Source organism: Varanus komodoensis, unplaced genomic scaffold, assembly GCF_004798865.1.
Source record: "Varanus komodoensis strain SLA01 unplaced genomic scaffold, ASM479886v1 scaffold11, whole genome shotgun sequence".
Lineage (NCBI taxonomy): Eukaryota > Metazoa > Chordata > Lepidosauria > Squamata > Varanidae > Varanus > Varanus komodoensis.
The window spans coordinates 31,759,655-31,785,145 of record NW_025335317.1 but is presented as its reverse complement, the minus strand read 5'-3'; the positions used below and the strand labels follow the sequence as shown (position 1 = coordinate 31,785,145).

Below are 25,491 nucleotides of genomic sequence, written 5' to 3'. Positions count from 1 at the left end.
TTTCAGTGAAAGGCTAAGGAGGATTGAGGGTGGATGTTTTACAGTTTGAAAATGGGTACTCCAAGAGAGGGAGAATGAAAAGGAGCACAAACACTGGGGTGAAATTCAGGGATAATGCTAAATAATGCCACGTCTTCAGTTCACACACTTATGTGGTGTCCGCACATCTTCCATCCAAAGGTTGGCATGTATCCCATCAGCCCGCATGGCTCAGAATCAGTCCCAGGGTGCTCCTGCCTGAATCACCTGACTCTCCCTCATTGGCCGCATAGCTCTCCTGGGCCTGGCCTCAGCTGGCTGCCTTTTCGCTTTCTGCTGTTCCGCAAAGCAACTGCTTACCCGAGTAGCAGGATCATTCCCTGAGGCTGCTGCCCGCTCTGCACCATCATTCAAGCAAGCGCACCCATGCAGCCACCTCTCCCCTCCCTTGCCACATGTGTCCAAGCCCCCCATGTGCTGGACTGGCACGGGCTGCCTCCCTCTACACCCAGGGGGCATCTGCACAAGCAAACCATTCCGGGGCAGAGGGACCACCTACACAGGAACCATGAGGGTACCTATATGGGCATCTGCTAGGAGTTTTTTGGCTGGCCACAAGGAGTGCATTTGCCCTACAGCTGTGGAAGGGTTTGTTGACAGCCTTCAGGAGCAAGAGGAGCGGCAGGGAGGGCAGGAGACGTGGGCTTCTCAGAGCAAGTGCCCAGCGGCAGCCTGTGTGCTTCTCTTAATGTAGGGCAACTTTCACAGGAGGAGACCACCTTCTCTAAGAGTAGAGCAAAGCTGCCAGTTTGAAAGTGGCCCTTGCACTGTAGCAAGAGGAGTGCCAAGTGTTCCCACCTTCAAGTTGCTGTTCTTTGAGGGAGTGCAGTGTGATGCCACACTGCTGCTGAGATTTCAGAGCTGTGGCCGGGCACCAGGAAAGCAGTGCATGGGCAGAGAGGAATGGTGGCACAAGGTGCCCACTCACCGTGCAGCTGCAGCTGCCTCAGCAGTTGCTAGGCAGAACAGGACAGGCAAAAATGCGCACTGCAGAGCCACCAGACTACGGCAGAAATGTGGAAACTATGCAGAAACATGGCAACTAGGCTCACACATGACAAACCACAGTGACGCACAGAAACCATACAGCAAACCATTGAGTTCCTATGTGGTTTCATGTAAATCAAATATGCCAGTTTGCCGTGGATGTTAGGTTCACACATAACAGCAAGCCATACCTTTGCAGTTTTGCACATGGCTTGTCATTATGAGTAACTTCAGCCTAAGAGTGTGTGTATACATATCTTGAGCATATATATGTATACAGTAAATACATTTTGAGTGAGAAACTTTTATATATATTTTTATGTGCCTACAGAGTCTGAGCAAACAAGCTTAGAAATCAAAATGAGATGTAGTATAAAGGACAGGCAACTAGAGAGAGCCAGTGTGGTGTGGAGGTTATTTTGCTGGGCTGCAGCCCCAGAGATCTGGTTTCTAGTCCCCACTTGGCCACAAAGCCCACTGGGTCACTTTGAGACAGTCACCCTACCTCACAGAGTTGTGAGAATGAAATGGAGGGTCATAAACCATTGGATGTTTTGCAAGAAAAAGATGGGCAATAAATGTACTGTAACAGTAATAATACTTACACAATAATCCATTCAGACAACAGCATCAATTAAAACCATCTGTTTCCTTGTAATTGTCTTTGCACGAGACTTGTCATTGTGGCAGCTGCCTAAGAAGAGGGCAGCATTGTGCACACTGCAGTGTGCAGAGCAGTGCTAAGGCATGTTTCAGTGCAGAAGCTGAGCCAAATGCAGACAGAGCTGTTACCGTCAATTATACAGATCAGATAAAAGTTGGATAATCTGTCAGGCTATACAGTACTAGAAATACATGCCTAGGAGATACAAGTTATGTAAACAGGAAACACATCAATCATTCTGAATAAATTAGAAGTCAATTCCTGACATAAAATACAGCATTTTAAAGCCAAAGGTGTATAGCACTTCTATCAAATCATAGCAAGATGCACAAAAAACTTAGCCAGGGTGGAGTTCAGTCTACCTATTCATCCTTTAGGCTGAGCATCAAGATGTATGTCAAGTAGCATACAGCTTATTGAACAGGGTCTAAAGAGTGAAAAAAAGGCAGACAGTACTAAACAAGAACACCAGTGCTTGCTAGGAAAAAAGACCAGGGCTTGGGCTATAAAATAAGTTCTAAAGTAACATTGCAAAGTAGGTTTGTACAAGAGGAATCACCCCTCTCCTGCTGAACTGGACACCAAGAACTCTTCCCCAATGAGATCACAGAACCAACAGGTAGGTCAATTTGCCATTTTTTAGAACAGAAGATCTCAGTCCATAACTTCTTGCAACCTCTTGCAGAAATAATGTTGTTTCTGGTGCCCTCACTGAATATTGGCAGGAAAATTCTAACAGTACAGAAATAGAATAAAGGATGGGACTCTTTATCCACCCAACAAATAGTCTTATTCAGTTTGACGGGCTCCACTGCATCTGATGAACAGCTAAGATTTTCTGGGAAGCAGCAAAATCCAGCTGTTTATTCCCACCTGGTAGATTCTCCTTGTTCTCAGTCGCACACGGCTGTGGTCGTTTCTTGAAGTAGCAGACACGGCAGACTGATTGATACTTGTCTGCCCCTCCTATCACTTCGACCTAGTTGAACAAGACAGGAGCTTTAATTCTACCTCAGTTAAAAAGAAAACTATTTTGCTTCTGTTGATCTGTCACAATTACATCTCAAGCTCACAGGAAGATAGGAACTCTCCTAAGGAGGGGACTGTACACACTCTCATCTTACCTCCTTTTCTGCTCCCAGCCGCTTTGTATAAGAAGCCTCATGAAAACACTCCATGCAAACAGCATTGAGTTTCACCACACTCTCTGCCAAAGGAACGAGCTGCAGGATGTTTCCAAAGGCCTGCAATAAAACGGCTAGATGCATCACAGGGTTTTGGTAGATGCTGTCCAGAAGATCCCATGAAACATTCAGGGAAACCTACCTTCCTCTGAAAGGTTCCATCCAGGGCTGCCACAACAACTGTCTTCCCTGCATTGGCCATTGTCTCACAAAACTCAACGATATCTGGAAACTAGACGGGTAAGAGATAAAAGTTGCTATTCTTCTACAATGGTCAAATCATACTACTTAAAATTCTTAGCTGCAGTGACTAGAACTGTTTACCATATTCCAAACATGGTTGCACCATAGATTTCTATATTCCTCATCTGGAATACTGTGTCTAGTTCTGGGCACCAAGATTTAAGAAAGATGCAGGTAAATTAGAAAGGGTCCAGCGGAGGGCAACAAAAATGATCCAGGGTTTGGAATCACTGCCCTAGGAGGAGACTGAGAGAACTGGGCATGTTCAGCCTTAAGACTGAAGGGGTTAGGGCAGGGTAACAATTGGGATTATGTCAAAGGGAGCAGCCGATTACAGCCACTTTGTGGTCAAAAAGGGTACTTGGTCCTATTTTGCTGTATTTGTAGACAGGCTCTTCATATGTGTGGCTATAAAGCTAAGTAACCTGGAAAGAGGAGTATTCGGCAAACTGAGCTCACACTTTCCACGTGCGTCCCAGACAAGAGAAGCGCTGTTCCATTGCAACTTGAGCAGCACTTCCCCACCTCCAGTATTACCAGTGTGAAGGTACATGGTCTATTTAGCTGCCCACATTTCAGGACAACATGAATGGAAAAAAGAACTGCAGCCATGGACTGGAATTCATAAGTTTGGCTGGCTTTGGTAAGTCAAGCCTACAACTGGGACTACCTGTTGGTTTGGTTACTCCAAGTGCTGTAGCCAAGAGATACTGCACTTGCCCACTTGTTCTGGATGAGGTTCTGGAGCCACTGTGGCCAAGTGAACCACTGTCTCCTTTTCCCATTTGGTCACTAATCAGCAGAGGAACTCCAGCCACCAGAAGCAAGCCAACACCTTTTCCTCCAGCTTTCCTCCTAATTTTGGATCTATGAGAAGGACATCAAGTGCCATGCAAGTACCAAGATAATCCCCACCCACCTCTGCAACTCTCCATACTTTCCAAGTGGTAGCAGCAGAGTTGCCATTGCAAAGAAAAATGTGGAAGCCCAGCCGTAGGGTAGTCACTTGGTGGCAAAGAGGCTGCCTGGGTGGAACAGTAAGCCTGCCATTACCATCAGTCCCTCTGGATTTCTAAGCAGCACTTGGGGGCGGGGGCTGATGGTAGGGCCAGGAGAATTATCTCATGTCCAAAGACCACAGGCAGCTATCACACAGTACGCTATTGAATAGAAATGTTTCTTCTTCATCCATTTTAGTCCAGGTCTGAGATGGAGACTTGCATTTTGGGGCAGGGGGTAGAGAATGCTAGAATCCCTAATTTCTGCTAATGCTTTTTAGGCTTATAAAGTGAGAGTTTACCTTCAAGTTCTGTTTACTGTAAAGACACAGGTAATCTGTGCAACATAATCTGAAATACACACTCATGCTTAGGAAAACCAGGTACCTTGCTGGGTCAAGCCAAGCCGCATCAATCCCAGCATTCTTTGCAATACCAACAATTCTAATGTAGTGTACACTAGAAACTAGTTAGTAGAGGTCTATATTCTGTTCACACCCTTTCACAGTCCAGCAAACATCTTTTTTTAAACTTGAAACACTGCATTGCCCAATCAAATGCTTCACCCAAGTCTGATGACCCCATCACTGTCAGGAAAACAACTTCTAGGGAACCTAATTGCAGAAGTCTGTGTGTTACAGATAAGCATACTAAAAATAGTTTACATGAGAATGTCCTTGGAACTGAATTAAGTATGCCCTATTTAACAGCACTGTTTCCTCTGTGTTCCTGTATTTTGCTTCATGTGATGAGGGCACATACTGCAATCCTGTATGGGTCTACTCAGAAGTAAGCATGGTGAACTAGTGTAGTGTGCTAAGTTACTGTTGGACAATGACAGAGAACTCTGCACCTTAGAATATGTCCCATCTTCTAGAACTATTAGTTTCTTGAGATGACAATTGATTGCTATTTCTGCACGTTAGCATATTATTGGATTTTGTGTAATATGCCTTACAACATTTACCAACATGTATTTTGTAATGAACGGTTAAAAGCTTGTTCATTAATTGGAAGCTAGTGATGGTTAAAAGGTTGGAATGGGGCATGGAAATTATGGGTTCTAGTCCCCACTCCTCCATGAAGCTCATTGGGTGACTTTGGCCCCATCACTGACTCTAGCCTAACCTACCTCACAGGATAGGTTAGGGTAGAGGATACATTGCTTTGAGGACACATTGGAGAGAAGGATCATGAACATTGCCTTGGGTTCCTCGGGGGAAAGGAAGGATATATAAATTCCACCAAGCTCAACAGGACTAATTCTAGGAAAATGGTATAGCATTGGAGCCCAAGCCCCCAAACTTCTTGAAACAGAATTTGCATTGATTATTAAATCAGATTATAGACAAAGAACTTACAAACTGGCCTTCATCAATGCCAATCACAGCACAGCTGAGGGCCTCTTGCTGCACATCCTTGAGGCAACAAGCTGACAGGGCCTCCATGGTGTTCCTATGTAGAAAAAGAAATGTTTGTGATAGCTGGAACAGTCGGTTAAAATCTATGCCAGGACAAAGTGCTCTGTTTCCAAGTTTTAGTACCTGGAGAACTTTTCTGAAACCTCAGTGGTAACTATGAAAGAGTCCTTTAAGACAGGCAAGTGGTTGTTTGAATCACAAGATTCAAACACGATAGCAAAGTGTTCCAGCATCGATAGTTTCAAGTTTGTCTTCTGGGAATTTTCTGTGTGTATATACAGCATAGGTAGGTGTTGGCGTGTGATAGAAACAGACAAGCAGTTTGAGCTTGTTGAAGGACTCTTACGATGCCGCCTTACTCAAGAAACGATGCTGGTAAAAATGAACGCTTGTGGATCATGAAATATAGCCTACCTCAGGTACAGTGGAAAATGAGTCATGTGAGTAGGGGAGTCCATCTATAGCCAAGTGTGTCATAAAGTGTGACATGTTCCATCACAGAGGGAACAATTTTGTTGTTCAAGAAATTTGAACCATTTTGTTGGAATGACTGCAGACAGCAGGACACTAGACCATCACCTCGAGCTCTTGTTGTTTCCCCTAATTAGCCTGCAGTCCCAACTTACCTTAAAGAAGCTGGTATCACTTTGTATTTTATGGATTACTTATAGATGGATTACAATGGATTACTGATGTGCCCTGTAGTCAGATTAAGCCTTGTGGAGACTATAAATGTCACATGAAATAGTTACAAAAGAGCTGTTCAAGAGAGATGACATTGCCTGAATATATGTGAATGGGTATCATTTAGAAAAAAAATATTGGAATTAAGGGCATCTTGAATTTAGAGCATAAGCCTATGGAATATGTCCTCATTGCTTGGAAGCCCCTGAACCTGGAGGCTTCTGAGAGACATATGCCCTGCTGGGCTGAAACTGGTAAGGCATGAAGAGTGGTGGGGGTAATCCTTGCCAATCCATCCTTTGATATACGAGTTTTGCTAGACAAGCCCATCTTGTGAGAGTACTTTAGAGAGGGAGTGAAGGTGGCTGCAGGAAGCTCAGGATATCTTGAATCCTGGCCTCCCTGGGCTCCTTCCCTTCCTGCCCACCAGAATTTCCCCTTTTCTGACTTCAGAGAAACAGAGCAGTTTTCCCTGTGCCAGCTGCAAAGGGGTGGGAAAGGAGAGTTGGATTTCTGACTCAGATCATTTTCTCTGACCTTGGAGGGGGGAATCCAAGCAATCCTATGATCCTCAGATGTTTGCCCAGGGCCACAGGATTGCCCTCTTAGTTGTCTTGCCTACCTTGTTTAAGTCTTTTCTACACAATTATTTAAAAAATTGTCTATTTTACATTCTTGATTCTAATTTTGCTGGCTATGGAAAAGGCACACAGTAAGCAGAACACTCACATCCTGATCATTAAATTGCTTCTCAGTTTTTCCCATGTTTTTTACCTCCAGGCCTTGAGCCATATTTTGAAGCATAACTATAACATTTTAAAGGTAATATCTGACATCTCATGTCATAGTTGTTATTGAGATACATTCCACAATTTTATAGCATCATCAAGGACATATGTAACACTGAACTGTACTCTGCCACTAATGTGTTCCTCAGAAACCAGGAATTCATGTCTGGATGTTCTTTCTTCCCACTGCTTATAAAATATTTATTTATTTATTAAAACATTTATATGCCGCCCCATTTGCCGAAGCCTCGGGGCGGCTTACAACATAATAAAATATCTCTAGCAATTCACCTGTCATGGGTGGAGACTCCATTGACACAGTAGCGTGTGTCCTTGGCATACTTAATCAGCAGACATCTGTATTGTGCAATCTGGAACCGACGGACTCGGCGCATGAGTTCAGTACTGCAAAGGAAAATTGAAATCCAGTGGCAAATAATAACCAGAAAAAGCTCAAGTACTTCTGGCCAGAAATAAAACTAGCTTGGGGTAGAAAGGCAGATAAAAGATAAAGGTTTGCCTGCTGGACTAATGAAGGAAACAGGGTAAATGCAAAGAATAACTGCTTTGGTCACATATCCTCAGTGTGATGACAGTACCTATAATCCTGGAAAACTAAAAGTCTGCGAGGGAACTGCACTGGCTTTGCTCAGCAAGCAGAAAGCAGCATCACACCTTTCGATGGAAGCCACGAATAAAGAAACAGCAATTATCTTTATCCTACCATGGGACCAGCCTGACCTTTCAGGCTAGGGTGGGGGACTTGTAACCCTCTAGATGTTATTGGACTGCAGTCCCATCAGCCCCAGCCAACATGGCCAATGGTCAGAAATTAGGAGGCTGAGAGTCCCACAGCTGGAGAGCCACAAGCTCTTCCACCACTGCCCTACAGGAAAGCAAGCTCCTGTGTACAGCAGTGCCTATGGAACCCCTGCCTTGGTGCACTTTCACCTACTCAGCCAGGTTCGAAGCAGGCCCACAGCAGTGGAGAGGCAAGCAGAAGTGCTGGCATGGCTCTGTGCCACAGCTCAAGAGTGCTGGCAGTTGAAATCCAGACCTTCTGGAGATCTTACTATCACCCCCTCTGCCACAGACTAGCAATCTCTAAGCTGGTGGCCTCCAGATGGGTTGGACTGCACCTCCTACCACAGGGGTCTCCAACTCGCGGCCCGCTTGCCGGGCCGGGCGGGGCACGGGGGAGGGGCCCTGTGGCCTTCAAAGCGCCGGCGGCACCCGGGCCGGCCTCCAGATGAGCGGCCCACCACCACCGCTTGATGCGGCCCAGCCTCACCCAGACTCTACTTCCAGCGGCCCCCAGGTAAGTTGAGTTTGAGATCCCTGTCCTACCACAACTTTCCACCTATAGGTGCCATAAATACTAGTCATTTGTGACATCCATGTTCTAGATTTCCATGTTATTATGTTATAATATACCCACAGTATTGAGAATAATAGTGTGTCAGTTCAACACCCAGATTACCAGTACAAAACTACACCATTGCATTTTCCCATTCTAATTTCCAGTATACATACCTTTTTCCAGAGAACATGGGTCCAAAGATGACCTACAGTGGGAGAAAAAAACCAGTTAAGATCATTGTCCCTACCAAATACATAGGCTGCCCATCCACTGGCCGCTGATCAAACCAAGGTGCAGGGCAGATAGAGCAACTTCCACTAACCTGATACCCTCCAGCTATATTCCATTGCAACTCCCATCTTTTCCAGTCAGCACACTGGCTGGGGATGATGGGAGGTGCTGTCATAGTTGAACACATTTGGCTGGCAGCAGGCTGTGGAAAGCTGAAATATAGTTTCTTGACCCAGTGCAGCTAATGTTCTTGCATTCGGAGGTGGAGTGCAAAGATCCCCACAGAGCTCCTTCATCAGGGGGGTCTCTCGCTAACGCTGTCTGGCCAACATCTATCGCTCCCCCCTTCCCATTCCACCACTCTCATCCATTCTTCTCTTCCAGCCTACTGCCCCGAAAACACCACGCTTAGTACAGACAGCTCCTGCTTCCTGTTCTGTCCGCAAAACCATCAGCTTCCCGATGAAGAAGCCTTTCATCTTAAACCCTTAGAATCCTCCGGTCGGTCAAATAGTGTTCCCCTTTCATGCCTGTATCTGGCCGCGGGCTTTGCGGGGCGACCCTGGTTGCACTCCCGGTGTCGTCAGGCAGTTCATAGCTCCGATTCACGGCCGCTCGTTGTTCCTCGCCGGGTCACAATCTCTTGGATCAGATTTTTAAATCGCGGGCGACCCGCTTTTTTACCCTTTTTATACCCGGGAAGAAAACTGTCCAATCAGAACGAACCGGGCCAGCCAAGAGACAATCAAAAGGATTTTCGCCGCGCCTTAACCAATCACAGACAAGGCGGGAAAAAAGTCTTGAAAGAATTTGACAGACTCCCGCCTATTGTCCGGCTCGCCCGTAAGGCTACCTCTGAGCATGCTCTGTGAAGTCATTTTTGGAGGAAGAGTCGCGTTTGTGTTGACGTGCCAATTGGCAGGTACTTTTAACACTGTGCTTCCTGTTTGGCCCTAACCGAAAAACACTTGTGGTACGAATATATTTTTTCTAGCGTAAGTTTTAGTGGAGAATATGTGTTTTAGCCTTTAAGGTACCGTAAAACTTTGTGTTGTTTTGACTGAGATAGACACTGTCGACTTTCCCACCCTCTCTTCTGCAGGCTCTTTGTGCTTTATTTATGCATTATATTTATATCCCCTCTGTTTTTCCTGAAAGGAACCCAAGGTGACTTATGTAATCTTCCTCCTTCCTATGTTATCCTCACAACAATCTATGAAGTAGGTTAGGCTGAGAGTCAGTGACAAGAAACCAGATGACCATGGATGAGATGTGAGTGAAGGACATGAATGATCCATCAACTAACACTGGTCCATGACGGCTATGCATTCTGAGTGGCTAGAGCTGTACACTGGCTCAGGAATCCACATTGCCCTTCCAACTATTTGACCCAAAGCATTTTAATAAGGGATGAAACATGGGTTGCTCTGAATGTATCCTTTTTACAGAGCCACTGAGCTGTAACTCAACATAGGATTCTCTTTGGACAATATTTTAGGAACCCTGACCCCAAGCACAGGGCTGTAGGAGCTGTACCATGGGCTCTGCCTTCTGTGTGGGTACCAGAAGTGGGTGATTCCTTACTAAAGCAAATTGCACAAACCATGATGGGCAAGAATCCAAACAGCAGGTGATTGATCTCAGCCCTCCATATTACACTGGCTACATCCGTTCTCAATTTAGTCAAAGCTCTGGCATCTAAGTAAGAAGAGATTTGAGTAATTTTGCCCATAAAATGTCAACACAAATAGGTCACCACGGGCCTTGGAGGGTTTAACATGCAGGCCTACTAGTGCTGCTTTAAGCAGTTCCTCAACTGCCTAAAAAGCTCCACTAGCTGTCATTGTGTAGACACAAAGGTGGCAAGAAAGAAGCCTTTTTCCTTTTATTTATTTATTCTACTTTTATCCTGTCCCATTAGCCATAAATTTCCCTGGGCAGGTTACAATTGCCACAGAATCAGCCTGAGATGTGTTCAGTACTAACCTGTGTTCAGTACTATTGATCTATCACCTGTGCTTTAGACCTTGTCCTGCTGGGCTTGTAATTTCATCATTCTCACTTTCTTGAAATATCAAGAAGCCAACATAATTATCCAGTCGGCTGAGGATACTCATGGTCCAAATCATCTCCCAATTCTAGGAGTAGATTAGGGCTTTGACAGGACCACTGGCCAAATCTATGGAGAAAGTATCCAAAATATGTCAACAGACCATGAAAACCAATCTTTTACCTCTGCAAAAGTGTGACATGAAAAATTTGCATTCTGGCACCATGAACTATACTTCCTGGAAGACGGACTGCTGGCAAGGGATGGGCTGCCCCTTGCAAGGACTGGAAAGAATGTGTTTGGCCACAGCGTGAAGAAGATCATCAGGTGGACTTTAAACTAAATTCTACAGGGCAAGAAGTACACCTTGGACTTTTAGTCTTCCATGCAATAGAATAACCATGTACACCCACATTCTCACCCCACTGTACGGTTCCTGTTCAAATGGGATAAAGAATACAAAAGAAACATTATATCAAATGATTAGGACAGGATCCTGCTTAACACATGAAATTTTTCAGATAACAGTCCCAGGTGCCAAGGAAGTTTCAAGGAAGTCTTGAAATACAAGCTTTTTCACTACAGAGCGTAAGAATACAAATTGGCCTTGTACGCAGAGGTATATTTCCCTACTAATCCATGCAGGTACAAATATGATGACATTAAAAAGAAACACAGAAAGCTGTACAAGTCAAGTGATCAAAAGACAAAGCATTGCTGGTCTATGACAATGGCAGTATGGCTAATTCAGTTCTGAGAACTTAATCCAGATCATTTGGAGATCAACTTTCTGACCACACATTCGTTTTTATATATTGGATTTGGGGTCTTTTGCTTTTGTATTTTATTATTCTTTTGGATATCACTTTTTGGACTCAGTTCCCTAATGTGATTAACAAACTAATGCTAGAAAATACAGGAATTTTCCTATTAAGTAAACTAAGGGCTTTTTTCTTCAGGTAGCCAAAGTAGAAATGTTTAATCTCTTTCTCTTATATGTTCACAAAAATAGTTCTTAATTTGCATACAGATGTCAGCTTGTACCTTTTAGCCGGAAATTGCTTCAATTTACTGTGTTTACGGAGGGTATCTGGTTGGAAGTAAATGCATGACTTGTCCTACCCTAAATCCCAGTGCAGATGTGCATAGTTCCGTTTATCAGTGAATGCTGACCTTGCTCATGCAGCAATTACAGGGCACAAGCCAAGGAAGACCACCTGATTTGCATTACATTTAGTCCTAGTGGATAAATTTGGTCACATGGTTTTGGTAACTCTAGCCTAGTTCCTCTGCAGCTGAGCACATAGATAGAACAGACCGAATGCAGTGTAGGTCACAGCTCAACCACCGATATGGGAAAGTGGCAAGAAATGACAAAAGAGGTAACAGGATTTGCTGGGGGATACAGATACGATTATGGTTATAGCCACAAAGAGAATTTGAGACCTGGGGTTGACAGCACAGTTTATAGAATTCCAAAATCCATTTTAGTTAAATGACATTATTAGGCCAGCTCCGAGGTTATAAAAATGTTCAGCCTTGTGAGATTTCCAATGCGCATGATCGAAGGAAATGTTATCCCAAAAAGGTGTGTGTACATGTGAAATGGGCATAGAGTTGCAAGACTAACTAGACACTGAAATTATGATGAATATTGTGTTAGTCTATTACTGCAACAAAACAAGGAATATTGTGCCTTAACTATCAAATGTACTATGTTCATTGGAAAGAAAATTATAATGGGGGATGTGAATCTTACATGTACACTTGAGAGGTAGAGGGCAAGACAATTCTGCAAAGTTTAGGATGACAGATGGCCATTCAATTTGCAGAAGTTAACAAGATACAGTAATAGGCCTGTATTCTTGAATGGCCTCAAGCACCCCCAGTTTTTGCCAGCTAGTGTTCCATCCGCTTAACATTGCTTGTGAAATAACTTGTTAGACCATCATCTGATCATTTTTATTACTGTATTCACTGTACTGTATAGCTCCATAGTATAATGCTATGCCTTATTGTATCCTTCTATACCAGGGGTGGGCAATTAATTTTCCTATGGGGCCACATGAGAAACTTTGACAGTGGGTAAGGGCCGGACCAATACACTTACAGCTCTGCTCAATATCTCTCTCTATAAAAACAGTAAATGAAACATTACAATGATACAATGACAAGGTAGAGCACAGAACAACACTATTTAATGAATATTTATTTTATTTTTTGATTTATATCCTGCCTTTTTCCTACAAAGGGCTCAAGGCAGCTTACATCATTCTCTTCCTCCATCTTATCCCCACAACAACAACCCTGTGAGGTAGGTTGGGCTGAGAGTCTGTGACTGGCCCAAAGTCACCCAGCTGACCCCATGGCTGAGCAGGGACTTGAACCCAGATCGCCTGAGTCCCAGTCCCATGCTCTTAACCACTACGTCACATATTCACAATTACATTACATGAAAAGCAATAAATTCAATTCAATTTAGCAGATCCTTCAAACTAAAAGCAGTGCAGTTGTATTGCTTGCATCTATATTACGACAATATATATTTGCATTGACTTTTAATTTGCCAGTGACCTCATGCAGGCCAGTCAGCCATCGGGCCGGATGTGGCCCGCGGGCCGTACAATGCCCAGCTCTGTTCTATACTGACCCATAATGGACATTCTCTAGGTGGCTCGCACATATATTGAAATGCAGTGCAAAAACTGAAAGCACAATTAAGGCACAGAACTTTAAACTGAAAGGTGCAGGTTATTTAAAAGGCCTGGGTGAGGCCTTTTAACAAGCTCTACCTCTGGCACCAAGAGACTGTAAAGATGGTACTAGCCAGGTACATCTCTGAGGTGGATGCATTTACTAACTGGTGCTGTCCTTGAAGGAATCCTCTCTCCAGCCAACATTTGGTTCAACAGCTGGGGAGAGGTACTTGGAGAAGGGCCTCTGAAGGTTTTCAGGTCCTGGTGGGTAGATAAGAAAGCAGTCTTTAAAGAAGCTGGGCTGCAAGCCATTTGGGGCTTTAAAGGACAAAGTGAGCATTTAAAACAGGCTCCTGGAAACAGACTGGAGAGAACTCCTAGTTCAGTTAATCATATTTTAATTCTGCTTAAATTGCATGCAGATAAAACAAACTGAATTGTGAGGGATTCCTTGCTCATTTACTGCCTAATGATTAGATGATGCCTGCATGCCTCACTGGAGGGCCCCTCTCCAATGAAGCATTCCTCCTCTTGAGAGAAGGAAGCATGCCCACACCCTCACTTTTATTAGCTACCCAGTAGCTAAATCACATTGTTTAGAAGTGTCACCTTGATAATTCATCAGGCAGGTTTTTAGAATTGTTTAATCAACTGAGGCTGCAGTCCTATATCCACTTTCTTGGAAGTAGGCCCTAATGAACTCAGTGAAGTTTAATTTTAAGCAGACAGTTGTCAGCATGCCATCATATGTGCCTACACGAAAGGAAAGCCTACAAAGTTAAAATAGAACCTACTCCTAATTTAACTTGTATAGGATTATAGAGCTCCAGCCCTATTAATTTTTGTTACCTGGCTAGCTCCAAACCAAACGAAAGCCCTTTTGAATTCTGTAAATTCCTCTTGGTTTTTCCAGAAAGAGTTATAATTTCCCCCAGGAAGAGGTATCCAGAAATCATTCAGTTGTAGGAATCTAGCCATTTCTTAAACAGGTTTTTAAAACTTTCCAACATCAGTGTTGAACTGTATAGTTCTATACCAGGCAAAGATGAGTCCCAAAAGGCCCAAACAGCATTTATTTATTTATTTAAAACTTTTGTATGCCATCACCACATGCCTTGACATCCTGGGATGGCTCATAACACATACAATTAAAATCAATAACAAATTCCATAAAACATTATATAAAAACAAAAAGAGTGACTGTTAACAATAAATATTAGTTTTTTTAAAATAGCAATTAAATAAAAAGGTTTTAACTTGGCGCCAAAAAGAATATAAACTCAGTGCCAGGCGCACCTCTCCAGGGAGCGCATTCCATAATCTGGGCGCCACTGCAGAGAAGGCCCCGCTCCAGGTAGATGTTCTTTTTTCCTCTTGCAAGAAACCCAAACCACTCAGAGTCCTCCTCTCCAATTTAATTCTCACTATAACCCTCTGAGTTAGCTTAGGCCAAGAGTAACTGGTTCAAAGTCACCTAATGAACTTCATGGCTGAGTGCAAACTAGAAGCCAGACCTTTCATGCCCTAGTCCAGCGCTCTAACCATCACTGGCTCCCAATTACTATGCTTTTAGCTACATATTATAGAATACAAATACAGTTTGGTAAATTTAATAAGTCCAGTTACATTACACAATTATACACACACACACACACACATATACACACACACACACACACATATACATACTCCATTATATAGAAATAGTAGTTGAATGACTAGCACTTTTACATATCAAGTAACTTATGCTTTTAGAAAGTGAGGCATTTCCTAGGGTGCAGCATCCTTTGCCCTGGACAGTGGTTCCATCCCTACTTTGCTAGATTGCTTGAAAGGCAAGTTCAGGCAGAACAGAATCAGCTACATTTTGTTCATCTCACCTTGTTGCTGCAGCTCCCTGTTCTTTCCATCAGGTCTGTGGCTTGTACATGGAGGAGACAAGATGCACACTACATCACAAAAATACAACTGACTCTGTCTTTAATATATGGTAAAGATATAGTTCACCTGACACTAGTTTTTAGACTAAGAAACACATCAAGAGATGCAGAATAGATTACAGCTATGCTTTCACCATAACATAGAGATATTTGCCTATTCCAACTTGGGATTAAACCCAGCTGAATTTGCCAGTGTTTCTCAATTGTCTTGTCCATATCCTCTTCAGTTTAGACAGAAAGGTGCCAGTATAGCTGTACTAGCTACCCTGTTCTTCTCCCCTTGCAGGAGCTGGAGACTCAGTACTCCCCAAGCAGGTGGTCTCCACGGCTAGATAAGGATGCTGTGATCGAGGCTCATGTACAGGCAGTGAGCAAAGGTAAAGGGTCCATGGGCAATTCAAAACCTAGCAATGTACAGGGCAGGAACAAGCAGAAGGTAGGTCATCAGAGGCCCACTGACTAACTTCTGATAGACTATTTAATGCCTTGCACTAGAGAAGATTGAACACAGTCTGTACTGGTTACTCAATATGGAAGAGATCCTGAGGATGCATTTTAAAGACACACTGGGGGACCATGGGGGTTCTAATGAGTAGTCCACAGAAGACTAAAGTCAGCACATTCCTGGTGTAGGAAAGAAAAGCATCTTATAGGAAGAGCTAGAAGAGACTGTGGATGGAAGGATCTCTTTCTAAACTAGTGAGAGTCCCTCTCTTTGAAACTACAGCACGGGCAAAGTCTGTCTTGGTTTCTCAATGGGTGATGCATGCAATTAATGTATAGCAGTACTGTTGCCTGGAGCCTCTTTGGAGTTTGGGAGGGCAGCCCAGATACACTTTTAAAATTACCCCTTCTCTCTCCTGTTTTCCTTATGCGTTGGGTCTTTTACACTGTAAGCCTTTGAGCAGGGAATGTCTTGTTTTGCTGATTGATTGTAAGGTGCTCTGGGGAGTATTTTTGGCGGAGGACTAGGATAAAATACTTTGAATAAATGGATGGATAGCATGGCCAAGTAAAATGTTCAAGCCATCGCTCTGTGCTTCCCTTTGCTCTGCAGGTACCCAAAATGCCCAGGCTGCCACCCAGACTCTGCTGAATGTGCCCTATGGGTTGGGTGAAGGAGAGAAACTTGATGTGTACCTTCCTAAAGAACATTCAGAAAGTACGAACAGTGCAGGGGGCACTTGATGGAATGGATGGGATGGAGAGATGAGGAACTGTGGGATTGGGTCGTATGTGTCAGGTTGTGTCTCAGAGCCAACGTGACTGAGAGATATGCGAGGAGGAGGAGGAGGAGGGTGCAGTCATGGAGCACGTGTTGCAGGTGCTGGCCTCTCCTGCCTAGTTATCCACTGTGTCTGTTTTCAGCCTTTCCCCTGGTCCTCTATATTCATGGTGGCTACTGGCAATTCTTGAGGTGAGTTGGCTGTGATCCTGGTCTTCTGGACTTAGGACCTAAATAGGATGGTGTGCCAGGCAGCTAATGGAACTTCTTGGGATCACTTGCTTGGGCTGGAGCTGGGGTAGTGATAGTAATGGAAGGCATGCTTAGATCGGGCTTCACCTCCTGCCCTTTTCCGTCTATCTTTTCACCTCTAGCAAAGACATTTCGGGCTTCACTGCAGGACCCCTCACCACCCACGGCATTGCCTTAGCTGCAGTTGGCTATGATGTGGCTCCGAAAGGTAAGTGACTGGGGTGGAAGAGGTTTTTTCCACTCTGCTTTTGGGTGCTCCTGGACAAAGGGCTTCTAGCACTCCCAGCCATGAAACTTTTGACATCAGCTCCACCTTTTTTGATTTTCTGTTGTGAGGGAGAAACATGGGAGGATTTTGAGTGGACAATGTTGCTATCTAAACCTCTGGTAAAATTGTGCAAATGAGGCAGGGTGAGGGCAACCTAGCTGGGGAATATCCTCCTCCTCTCTAACATTGTGTGCCTTGCTTGGATATTGTGTTTTCTGCTCAGGTCAGCTGGAGGTGATGGTCAGGCAGGTGCGACAAAGTGTGGCTTTTGCAGTCCAGCAGTACACAGGGATCAGGTAGGCAGTGCGTACATGCTGTGAGGTGCTATGGGAAGGTGGACATGCATAAGAGAGCCACCAGGACCAACTTACAACCAGGCCAAGTCCAAGACAGGACTTGATAGCTTTTGTGTTCTGACTCCTCTGGCTGTCTCTCCTTTCTGCCCCAGTCTGAGCCTCTTCCTTCTCATTGTGTTCATATCTCATTTGCCTTTAGTGGTATTTATCTGCTTGGACATTCAGCAGGGGCCCACCTAGCTGCCATGGTGCTCTCCACAGACTGGGCAGAATTTGGTGTTGTGCCTAACATCAAAGGTACCTTGTGGGAGATTTCCCCCACCTACTTCTCAGGTTCTTGGCATGATGGGTTTTCCCTGCTTTTCTTGTCTAAACTATGTAACATGTTTAATTATCAGATGTAGCTGGGACCTCACTAAAACTTTAGATTTCTTTCCTAGGAGCCTTTCTGGTGAGTGGCATCTATGATCTGGAGCCCATCATCCACACCTATGTCAATGATACATTGCGCATGGACAGGTGAGAACTGCTGCTTAGAATAGGAATGCTCAAGTTATGGAAAGCAGTAAAACTGCAGTGGGTCTCTTGGAATCACTCCTTTAATGACCTTCTGCTCTTAATGGCCCATATAAAATGAGTGGGTGGGTCTGCAGAACTCACCTATGGATGAGCTTAGCTTCTCAGCTCAGGCCTGCCCACTCTGCCTCCTATTCACCTCTGCACTGTGTGTGTGTGTGTGTGTGTGTGTGTGTCTCCTCAGGGTGGTGGCCCAACAGAACAGCCCTGTGCGCTATGTGCCGAAGTTGGAGGGCAGGAGAGATTGTCAGGTACTCGTTGCTGTAGCACAACATGACCCACCAGAGTTCCACCGGCAGTCCCAGGAGTATTTTCAGGTGTGTTGTTGGCAAGTGTTGACATTTGGCCATTCAGTGACTGGATGGAAGAAACTAGGAGAAATCCTTTTTTTAAATCAGATTTTATCATTTTCTCTATAGATCCCAAATTAAAACAACAATTATTCAGGACATCGGACGTATTGGGTTGACATCTCACTCTTTTTTTTACATTCAATAATCATATTCAATTCTATGCATAGTCCCGTTTCTCTACCAGGATTTATCTGAATTTTCCCAATGCAGCCTAATGTACCTCATAGGATTGTTGTGAGGCTGCTACCAGAAAGTGGACTATATAAGCCAGCATGGCGTCCTGGCAAGGGTTTATAAAAAAGGAATGGTAAATATACTAATAAATGAAGAAAAATAGTTGTCTTTACTTATGTTCTCCACCTGAATTACAGCCACACTTCTGTTTCCCCTAAACTGGTCAGCCATTCGCTTTTGCCTCAGAATGCCCCATGTAATCTGATACCTGCTCATATTCAATTAAAATGTTTATTGCTTTTAGCGATAGGCTAGGGGTGGCCAAACCAAGACTTGGGAACTGCATGCAGCTCTTTGAATTCATTTTGCGGCTTGCCACCCCCTGCCACTGCCTGCAGGCGCCTGCTTGCCGCTGTCAAATGAACATCTGACATTCACCATATGTGGCTCTTCCACTGAGCAAGTCTGCCATCCCTGCTACAGGCCATTACAAGCAGTACAAGGGAAGGTTATATTGAAGGTCCAGTCATGACAACAAAAATGCCTTTCAGTGCTCGGGTAGCTTTGAGCCATTGAACGAAACAGTTATTGAATGTAATGCGGCCCATACATTCCTTTAACTTGGGGTTATTTTTGAATGGTGGTCAGGGAAATAGACACAAGTTGGTCAGGGTAAGCCAGCAAATGGAGAATGACACTTGAGTGGCTACAAGGCTTCCCGTCTAGCAATAGGAACAGCTGAAAAGTGTTTCCCCACAACCTCAGATTAGACTGCTGACAAAGAGCGCTGTAAGGGAAGGGGAACCAGGAGTAAAATTTTGTGTGAAAGGACCTTTTGCTGTTGGTGCAGCTTATGGATTCCCGGCCTGTGCATGCCTGTAAGAGGCAACCTGTTCCTTCATTCTCATGTAAGTCTGCTTGTCTTGCACTACTAAAGCCTCCAAGTTTTTAGTAAAAAGACAGAATAGATCCTATAAGCCTGAAAGCTGTCCATTCCTGCCTTAGGACAGAGGGACTTGCAATGACTATGGGGAGGATAGTTTTGTTAAAACTCCTGTTGCTTCCCTGTAGGCTCTTCGTGCAGCCGGCTGGAGTGCCTCCCTGCTGGACATGGGTGACACAGATCACTTTGATATCATTGAGAAGCTCACTCAGGAGGACTATGTCCTCACACAGGTATTCAGCCTAAAGGCCTTCAATAAAATCATGGTGGCTTCCATGGTGTGTGTGAGAGAGAGAGAGAGAGAGACAGACTGACGGACAGGGAATGAACAAAGGTGCTAGGAACAATATCTTGGGTAGGGCAAGATAGCCTGCATCTTCATAACACTATGGCTCTGTTATTAATCCATTTACTACTATAGCTTTGTACCACATGATCAAATGCATAAGCTCCCCCACTGCTGTGAATATGCAGACCAAGTGTCAGGTTAGAAATGGGGCCTCCACTTCATTTGCTTACCCAGAAGCATGGGAGCAATTTCCCTTAGGTATGAGCCTTTAATCACAGGGGAACAAGATTTGGGTGAAACTTTTCCATAGATCTTTCCCACTCAACTGCAACTCTTCCTCCCTGGAATGGGGTACTAAGCAGAAGGAAAAAGCTCATGCAGTTGACCTATGCAGGGGAAAAATATATGGAAAAAGCATGGGACATAAGACGTAGTGAATAACTACAAGTTCAGGCCCTCTTTATATGCACACATTTTCCATGGGAGCAACTTTGCTATGGGTCTAATTTATTATCTTTCTCTTGTGTGTGTGCATTCTCTCTCACTCCCCACCTCCATGATGTTCCAGATTATTTTGAAAATGATAGCAAGAGGCTGATGGCTGGAAAGGGATGAAATCCTCACCCTGCTGTTCTGTCTCCAGTTATGCAGAGGACCTGTACTGATCATACTACTGCCTTCTCATACCATCTTCCTATTTTCATTTATTTCAAACTGCAAATGGACTTCTGTCACCCTCCTTTCTCAACTGCAGTTGTATCCAGTTGAGAGATCTCCATGGAAGAGACAAGCCTGAACTCTGAAATGCATTCCCCTTAATTGTTTTTGAAGTAAACACATTTCCTTTCCCATTGTCTGCCTGGCAGAGAGACTTCTGGATCCTACTCCTGCAATAAGTCCTTCTCTTGTGGTTTACTGAGATGAGAGCATTAAATAAAACCAGGGCATAAATTGCAACTGCATTGAGGTTGTAAATCACTTTCCTCTGGAAAGGAATGTGCTAGGAGTACCAGCAAGACATATTGATGCATAAATCACCACTTCTTTTTCTTCCACCTAAGTGTAAACTGAAGGTGTGTTTCCTTCACTTGGAGCAGTAGTTAAATCTTTAGTTGATGTTCTAGGTACACATGAAGGTGGGAGGAAGGTGGGAGGGCAGGCTGTGGAGAAGTTGCTAGATAACTTTCTGATATCAGTGCAAATTAGGGAAAATGTTGGCCTACATTTTAATCACCTTTTAATCTATTTGTTTTAAATGAGTTGTATGTGCTCTTTGTACTAAGACTCTGAATGATCTGTGTCTGTCACCCACCCACCCGAAGCTTTCTTCTTCTGAGTCTAGCTAGGCCAGTGGCATCTAATCTGACTGGCAATGCAAATAAAACACAGATGCTATGGAATTGAAACAGGTGCTCTGGGCCATTATAAAATGTCAGGCTCCTTTCTGTTACAGCCAAAGGAAGTCTTGTACCAGGGAACTGACAGGAAGCTGCAAATTCTGAGCAGAGCCAGGCTAAATTAGGCTATCATTTATATGGCAAACACCAGATTTTTAAAAGACAAGGATACCTATCACGATTGTTGAAGAAGCAGTGTTAGAATGGAAAATTACTGAGTCCTTAACTTGGAGTAGGGCAAGGTTGGCATGCATCTCATGATACGACCTAGTAATGCCGGTTTTCATGGCAGGACTGTTTTGCTGCCAGAATTGAATGGAGCTGGTCTGATAGCATTTCTCCCTATTCCTTCTCCTGCATTCCACTGCGTGAGTGTTGCAGAGAACATGCTGATACTTGCTTTGCTCCCCACTGGCAGCTCCTTTGAAAAATGTGCAGTGCTGCTGCCTTTCCCTCAGCCTTCCTCCCCCTCTCTCACTCTGCTGAATGCACCTGGCTCTACCTCCCCTACAAAGGAGTTAAAGGAAACAAGGAGTTAAATAACTCCTGTTAAATAACTCCTGTTAAATATTTAACAAAGGAGTTAAATAAACCAGAAGGAGTGACAATGTTCAGCAATAGCCTCTCTCCCTATAACAAGGGCAGACTGCAGGGTGTCTGTGGTGTAGTTCGGTCCTGAGAGGATGGGATGGAGAGGTGAAGTTCTACTGCCTCTGGCCTATACACATGGCTTACACTTCTCCCCCTTAGAAACTGTAGGAAGTTTAAGGTAAAGGTGCTGGAGCAAGGCTTTGGGAAATAGTCGGAAGGAGAGTGCCTAGCTTTGTAGATTTCACTAACAAATTCAGGTTTGCGTGTTCTTGTCCTGGATCAAAGTGCACTGAACTGCTGCTGTTTGCATCCCCTTCCCCAATTTGATTTTTTGTCTGTTTATACAAAGAATGACCGACATACATCAATTTTTGCAAATGTATATAATTGCTATTTTTGAATGGCAAAATTCTCATGTATGGGTAAATGGTGTGCTATAGCATGTTTATCTGTGAGAGGGAATGACGTGTGTGCATTTGTATTTCTGCCTGGAATGCAATCTCCAGGCACATTTGATAGGTTCCCCTTTCTTTGAAAGCATTCTTATTCAGAAAAGCATTTAATATATGATTTTTCTATAGTTCAAACAAGGGATGACCTGGCTCTTGCTTCACCCCATGTTAGAATGGAGACCCAGAGAAGTCTCTACTTAGATAACGAGTGGGTTTGCAGGATCATGGAAGGAAAATAAACCCTGTTTTGGATGGCCTCCACCAGAAGAATGGCAGGGAGATTATTACGGTTAAACAGTGCAATGAACTTTCCCTGTGTCCACAAATCAGAATAGGGTCTTTTTTTTTTTTTTTTTGGAGTCATACCAAGGCCTTATGGTCTCCTTTGTTAGGAAAAGTATCCAAGATAATTGCCTTTAAACTGCTTTTCCCAAGTACATTTCTTAGATAAGAGCTGCTTTGCAGGAATGGAAACTGTTTCCTTTATTAAGGCAGGTCTTTCCCCGCCCGGTTGTTAGATCCTGTGTGTACCCACAGTGGGAGAGGGGAATTTTATGAAAACCATTGCAATGTGTTGACTTTTTTCTCTGCTTGGGGACAGAAATTAATGTGTCACTTGCCCAGGCAAGTTTGGAGCCTCTGGCCTTTTCAGGGAACAAATACAGCCAGAGATAAGGAAGTGTAAACATTACTTCTTTATACAGTGGTACCTCGGCTCACGAATGCCTTGGTTCACGAACAAATTGGGTCATGAACAAAAATTTCTGAAAAATTTTGGCTTGGGTCACGAACACCGCTTTGGGTGGCGACCAAGATCGCAGCCATGCCCCCCCCCCCCGGTGTGGGGAGATGGCCACGATCCCAGTTGCTTTCGTGCAGGGAAGGGGTGCCTGATCAGAGACATGCTGCTGCAGGAAAGATGGGAGCAGCAAAGCAGAGCCGTGGGGAGATGGCTGAGATTCCGCCTGTCTTTCCTGCAGGAGCGCGCCTCTGATCAGGCACACTTTCCCTGCACGAACGGAGCTGCGATCACAGCCATCTCCCCACCCCCAGCGCACCGTTTGCGCCCATCTCTCCCTCCCCCAGTGCGCCCGCGATCACGACTGTCTCTCCCCCCCCCCACCCCCCAGTGTGCTGGGATGACGGGCGCGATCTCCGTTGTGTTGGCGGGGGTGGGTAGGTGGCCACACTTGTGCTTGGGGTGGGTGGAGGAGATGGCCACGATCTTTGTAGTTGTCACTTTGCTTCACATTTTTCCAATTTAAAAAATGGTTACAGAACAGATTAACCTTATTTACATTGAACCTTATGGGGAAATTTAATTTGGTTCACAACCAATTTGGGTCACGACCAGAGTCCTGGAACGGATTAAGTTCATGAGCCAAGGTGCCTCCATGTTTTAGCATTGTATTCAATAAACTATCATCTTTGACATAGCTGGTTTCATTTCTTACCTCATATCCTCAATTTAAAATGAGGCACAATGGCTGGACCAGGCCTGCAGGGATTGATATAGCTGTGGCAGTTTATTTCTCTCCCTGTACATGTGGGTCTTGAGCTGCCTAATGAGCACAATCGCCCTCGCCAGGCACAGGTTCTTGTGGTCTCCAAATCTGGCAAGGGTTGGTCACTGCAGTACTTGACTGACTACCCTGAAACCTGTGATTCAGAGTTTTCAGGGTGGTTTGACAGGTTCAGATTTCACACCCTCCATGAGGGTAATTCTGTGAATCTGGTCTCTGTGAATGACCTTAAAGTGACCATTCTCCAACTAAGGAATTTTAAAAACAGATACCAACATGAAATGTCTAGAGTATTACTCAGAAAAAAATCCCACAGAGTTCAATGTGCCCTATTCCCTGTTTAGGGAAGACTGCCAAAAGGCAATTCTTGGAGTGTAAAGAATGAAAAAGCCTAGGTGGTTAACAGAAGGCAAACTGTTGCTTAGGACAGGTGAGGAGCAAAAACTGAAAGAAGTAGGGGCAGAATCCTGAATGCAACTTTTTAGTAACTTTTTAGTAACACAAAGACAAAAATGGCTATTAAAATGACCAGTGCTGTCACACCGAAATCCCACAATTAAGGCTCAAATGATCAGTTTCTTGCGAGGGCAATTAGGTTTAATCACAATTGAACGCATGGATCCTTGGGTGCCCAAGACAGGACCACCCAGTGCTACTTCCATTGGGGTTATATAGAATGCACAAAAGGGGAGTGAATACAATGCGCAGGAAGGTGATTGGATACTTTGATATGGGTAGGAAAGTGATTGGACACACGGCACAGCACCATAAAGAAAAGTTCCATTTCACTCTGATTAGAGACCTTTGACAGGCCTTCTAAATTAAAGTTACCTTGAACAGGCTGGCCAAGTTAAGCAAACATAAAGGTCACATGTGTGAACTTACAGGGTTAGGGAGGCACTTTAGCAAGCCTAGAAAACACAAAGAGAGCAATTGACAGTTACCCACTAATGGAGTGGGGTCATTTGGTCTTCACCACCAGATACTGAGGCAGCTTTTGATGTGTTTATGGCAAGGCAGTGGGGTGGGATGGCAAGATTTGTTTTTCTGAGTACAGCTTTCCCCCCTTTATACCAAGCTGCCAAGTGTAACATGACTCTGTGTATATCTGAGTCAACACAGTCAGGTAAAACCATGGCTGAGCCCACTGAAGGTCTCCCCCTCCGGGGTGTTTTGTCCACAGGGGTTGCCATCATATGAGTACTCTGTATAACTGATTGAATACTGCAAAGCAGAATAAGGACGGCTACTACACAACTCATGACAACAGCATCTTTTTCCACCATGCCTTACCAAAAATGTTATCCCACCAGTACATGTGTATAACTGTGGTGTTTTTACTATGTGGCTTCCCTCTGGTCAACCATTCTTGAGGTGTTTGGGAGTGCTGTAATTGGCAACAGCTTCTAGCAAGAGAGAGATTCTCCTGACCAGGGAGACAGGCTGCCAAGCCTCTGCAGCTTTACTTTGAAGGTGCAGACTGTCTGTGCAGGTGAGGGCCATTTGGCTAGAGAAACAGAAGCACAAAAGCAGAGTGATTCAGAAGGGATCTCTTGAGGCAATCAGTTTGACCCCTGACTCCAGCCAGTTCTGTTCATGACATGCCTACCATATGCATGTCTGAGAAATACTAGAATAATTGTTGGCAAGCTCTGCCAGTAACAGCCTCGGTTGAAGAACCAAGAAAACAATCCTCCCAAGCCACTTTTACCAGAATGAAATGTAAAGCAAATTATAAAGCATTGAACTTTTAAATGTGATGCTCTAAAGAAACAGATTTGTCTTCTACAAGTGTTGCAAACCCTGTCCTGGCTTGCCAGCAACACACTGTCTAGCAACTTTGTATGTCAAGTTGCTGTAGTTGAGC

General features: G+C 44.3%; 2 protein-coding genes across 4 annotated transcripts; one reads left to right on the top strand and one right to left on the bottom strand.

Annotated features, from left to right (window-relative positions):
- Positions 1–1,660: 1,660 nt before the first annotated feature.
- On the bottom strand, positions 1,661–9,251 carry TK1 (thymidine kinase 1). 2 transcript variants are annotated; one of them, XM_044419890.1, is made up of 7 exons: positions 9,130–9,251; positions 8,542–8,573; positions 7,297–7,413; positions 5,477–5,567; positions 3,017–3,106; positions 2,815–2,934; positions 1,661–2,669 (listed from the first exon to the last, which is right to left on the bottom strand). In XM_044419890.1, the coding sequence occupies exons 1-7, from the start codon at positions 9,193–9,195 to the stop codon at positions 2,484–2,486; spliced, it is 702 nt and encodes a 233-aa protein (XP_044275825.1). In that variant the 5' UTR covers positions 9,196–9,251; the 3' UTR covers positions 1,661–2,483. The 2 variants fall into 2 exon arrangements, with proteins under 2 accessions (XP_044275825.1, XP_044275824.1); XM_044419889.1 differs by having other exon boundaries at positions 5,477–5,570; positions 7,300–7,413.
- A 2,222-nt stretch (positions 9,252–11,473) lies between these two features.
- AFMID (arylformamidase) lies at positions 11,474–20,623 on the top strand. 2 transcript variants are annotated; one of them, XM_044419887.1, is made up of 11 exons: positions 11,478–12,031; positions 15,572–15,662; positions 16,343–16,447; positions 16,654–16,702; positions 16,885–16,970; positions 17,254–17,326; positions 17,526–17,623; positions 17,767–17,845; positions 18,087–18,219; positions 19,501–19,605; positions 20,230–20,623. In XM_044419887.1, exons 1-11 carry the CDS (start codon positions 12,002–12,004, stop codon positions 20,257–20,259), a joined length of 879 nt encoding a protein of 292 aa, XP_044275822.1. In that variant the 5' UTR covers positions 11,478–12,001; the 3' UTR covers positions 20,260–20,623. The 2 variants fall into 2 exon arrangements, with proteins under 2 accessions (XP_044275823.1, XP_044275822.1); XM_044419888.1 differs by lacking the exon at positions 16,343–16,447 and having other exon boundaries at positions 11,474–12,031.
- Positions 20,624–25,491: the final 4,868 nt, after the last annotated feature.

What these genes read in the sequence shown, in the direction of transcription:
- TK1 (XM_044419890.1), bottom strand. Translation starts at nt 9,195, where the DNA reads ATGAACTGCCTGACGACACCGGGAGTGCAACCAGGGTCGCCCCGCAAA. An exon ending in GTCTCCACCCATGACAGGTG is followed by an intron (nt 5,568 to 7,296) that starts AATTGCTAGAGA and finishes TCTACATAGGAA; the next exon opens with CACCATGGAGGCCCTGTCAG. An exon ending in GCATTGATGAAGGCCAGTTT is followed by an intron (nt 3,107 to 5,476) that starts GTAAGTTCTTTG and finishes TTACCCGTCTAG; the next exon opens with TTTCCAGATATCGTTGAGTT.
- AFMID (XM_044419887.1), top strand. Translation starts at nt 12,002, where the DNA reads ATGGGAAAGTGGCAAGAAATGACAAAAGAG. An exon ending in GGCTACTGGCAATTCTTGAG is followed by an intron (nt 16,703 to 16,884) that starts GTGAGTTGGCTG and finishes TTTCACCTCTAG; the next exon opens with CAAAGACATTTCGGGCTTCA. An exon ending in CAGCAGTACACAGGGATCAG is followed by an intron (nt 17,327 to 17,525) that starts GTAGGCAGTGCG and finishes ATTTGCCTTTAG; the next exon opens with TGGTATTTATCTGCTTGGAC.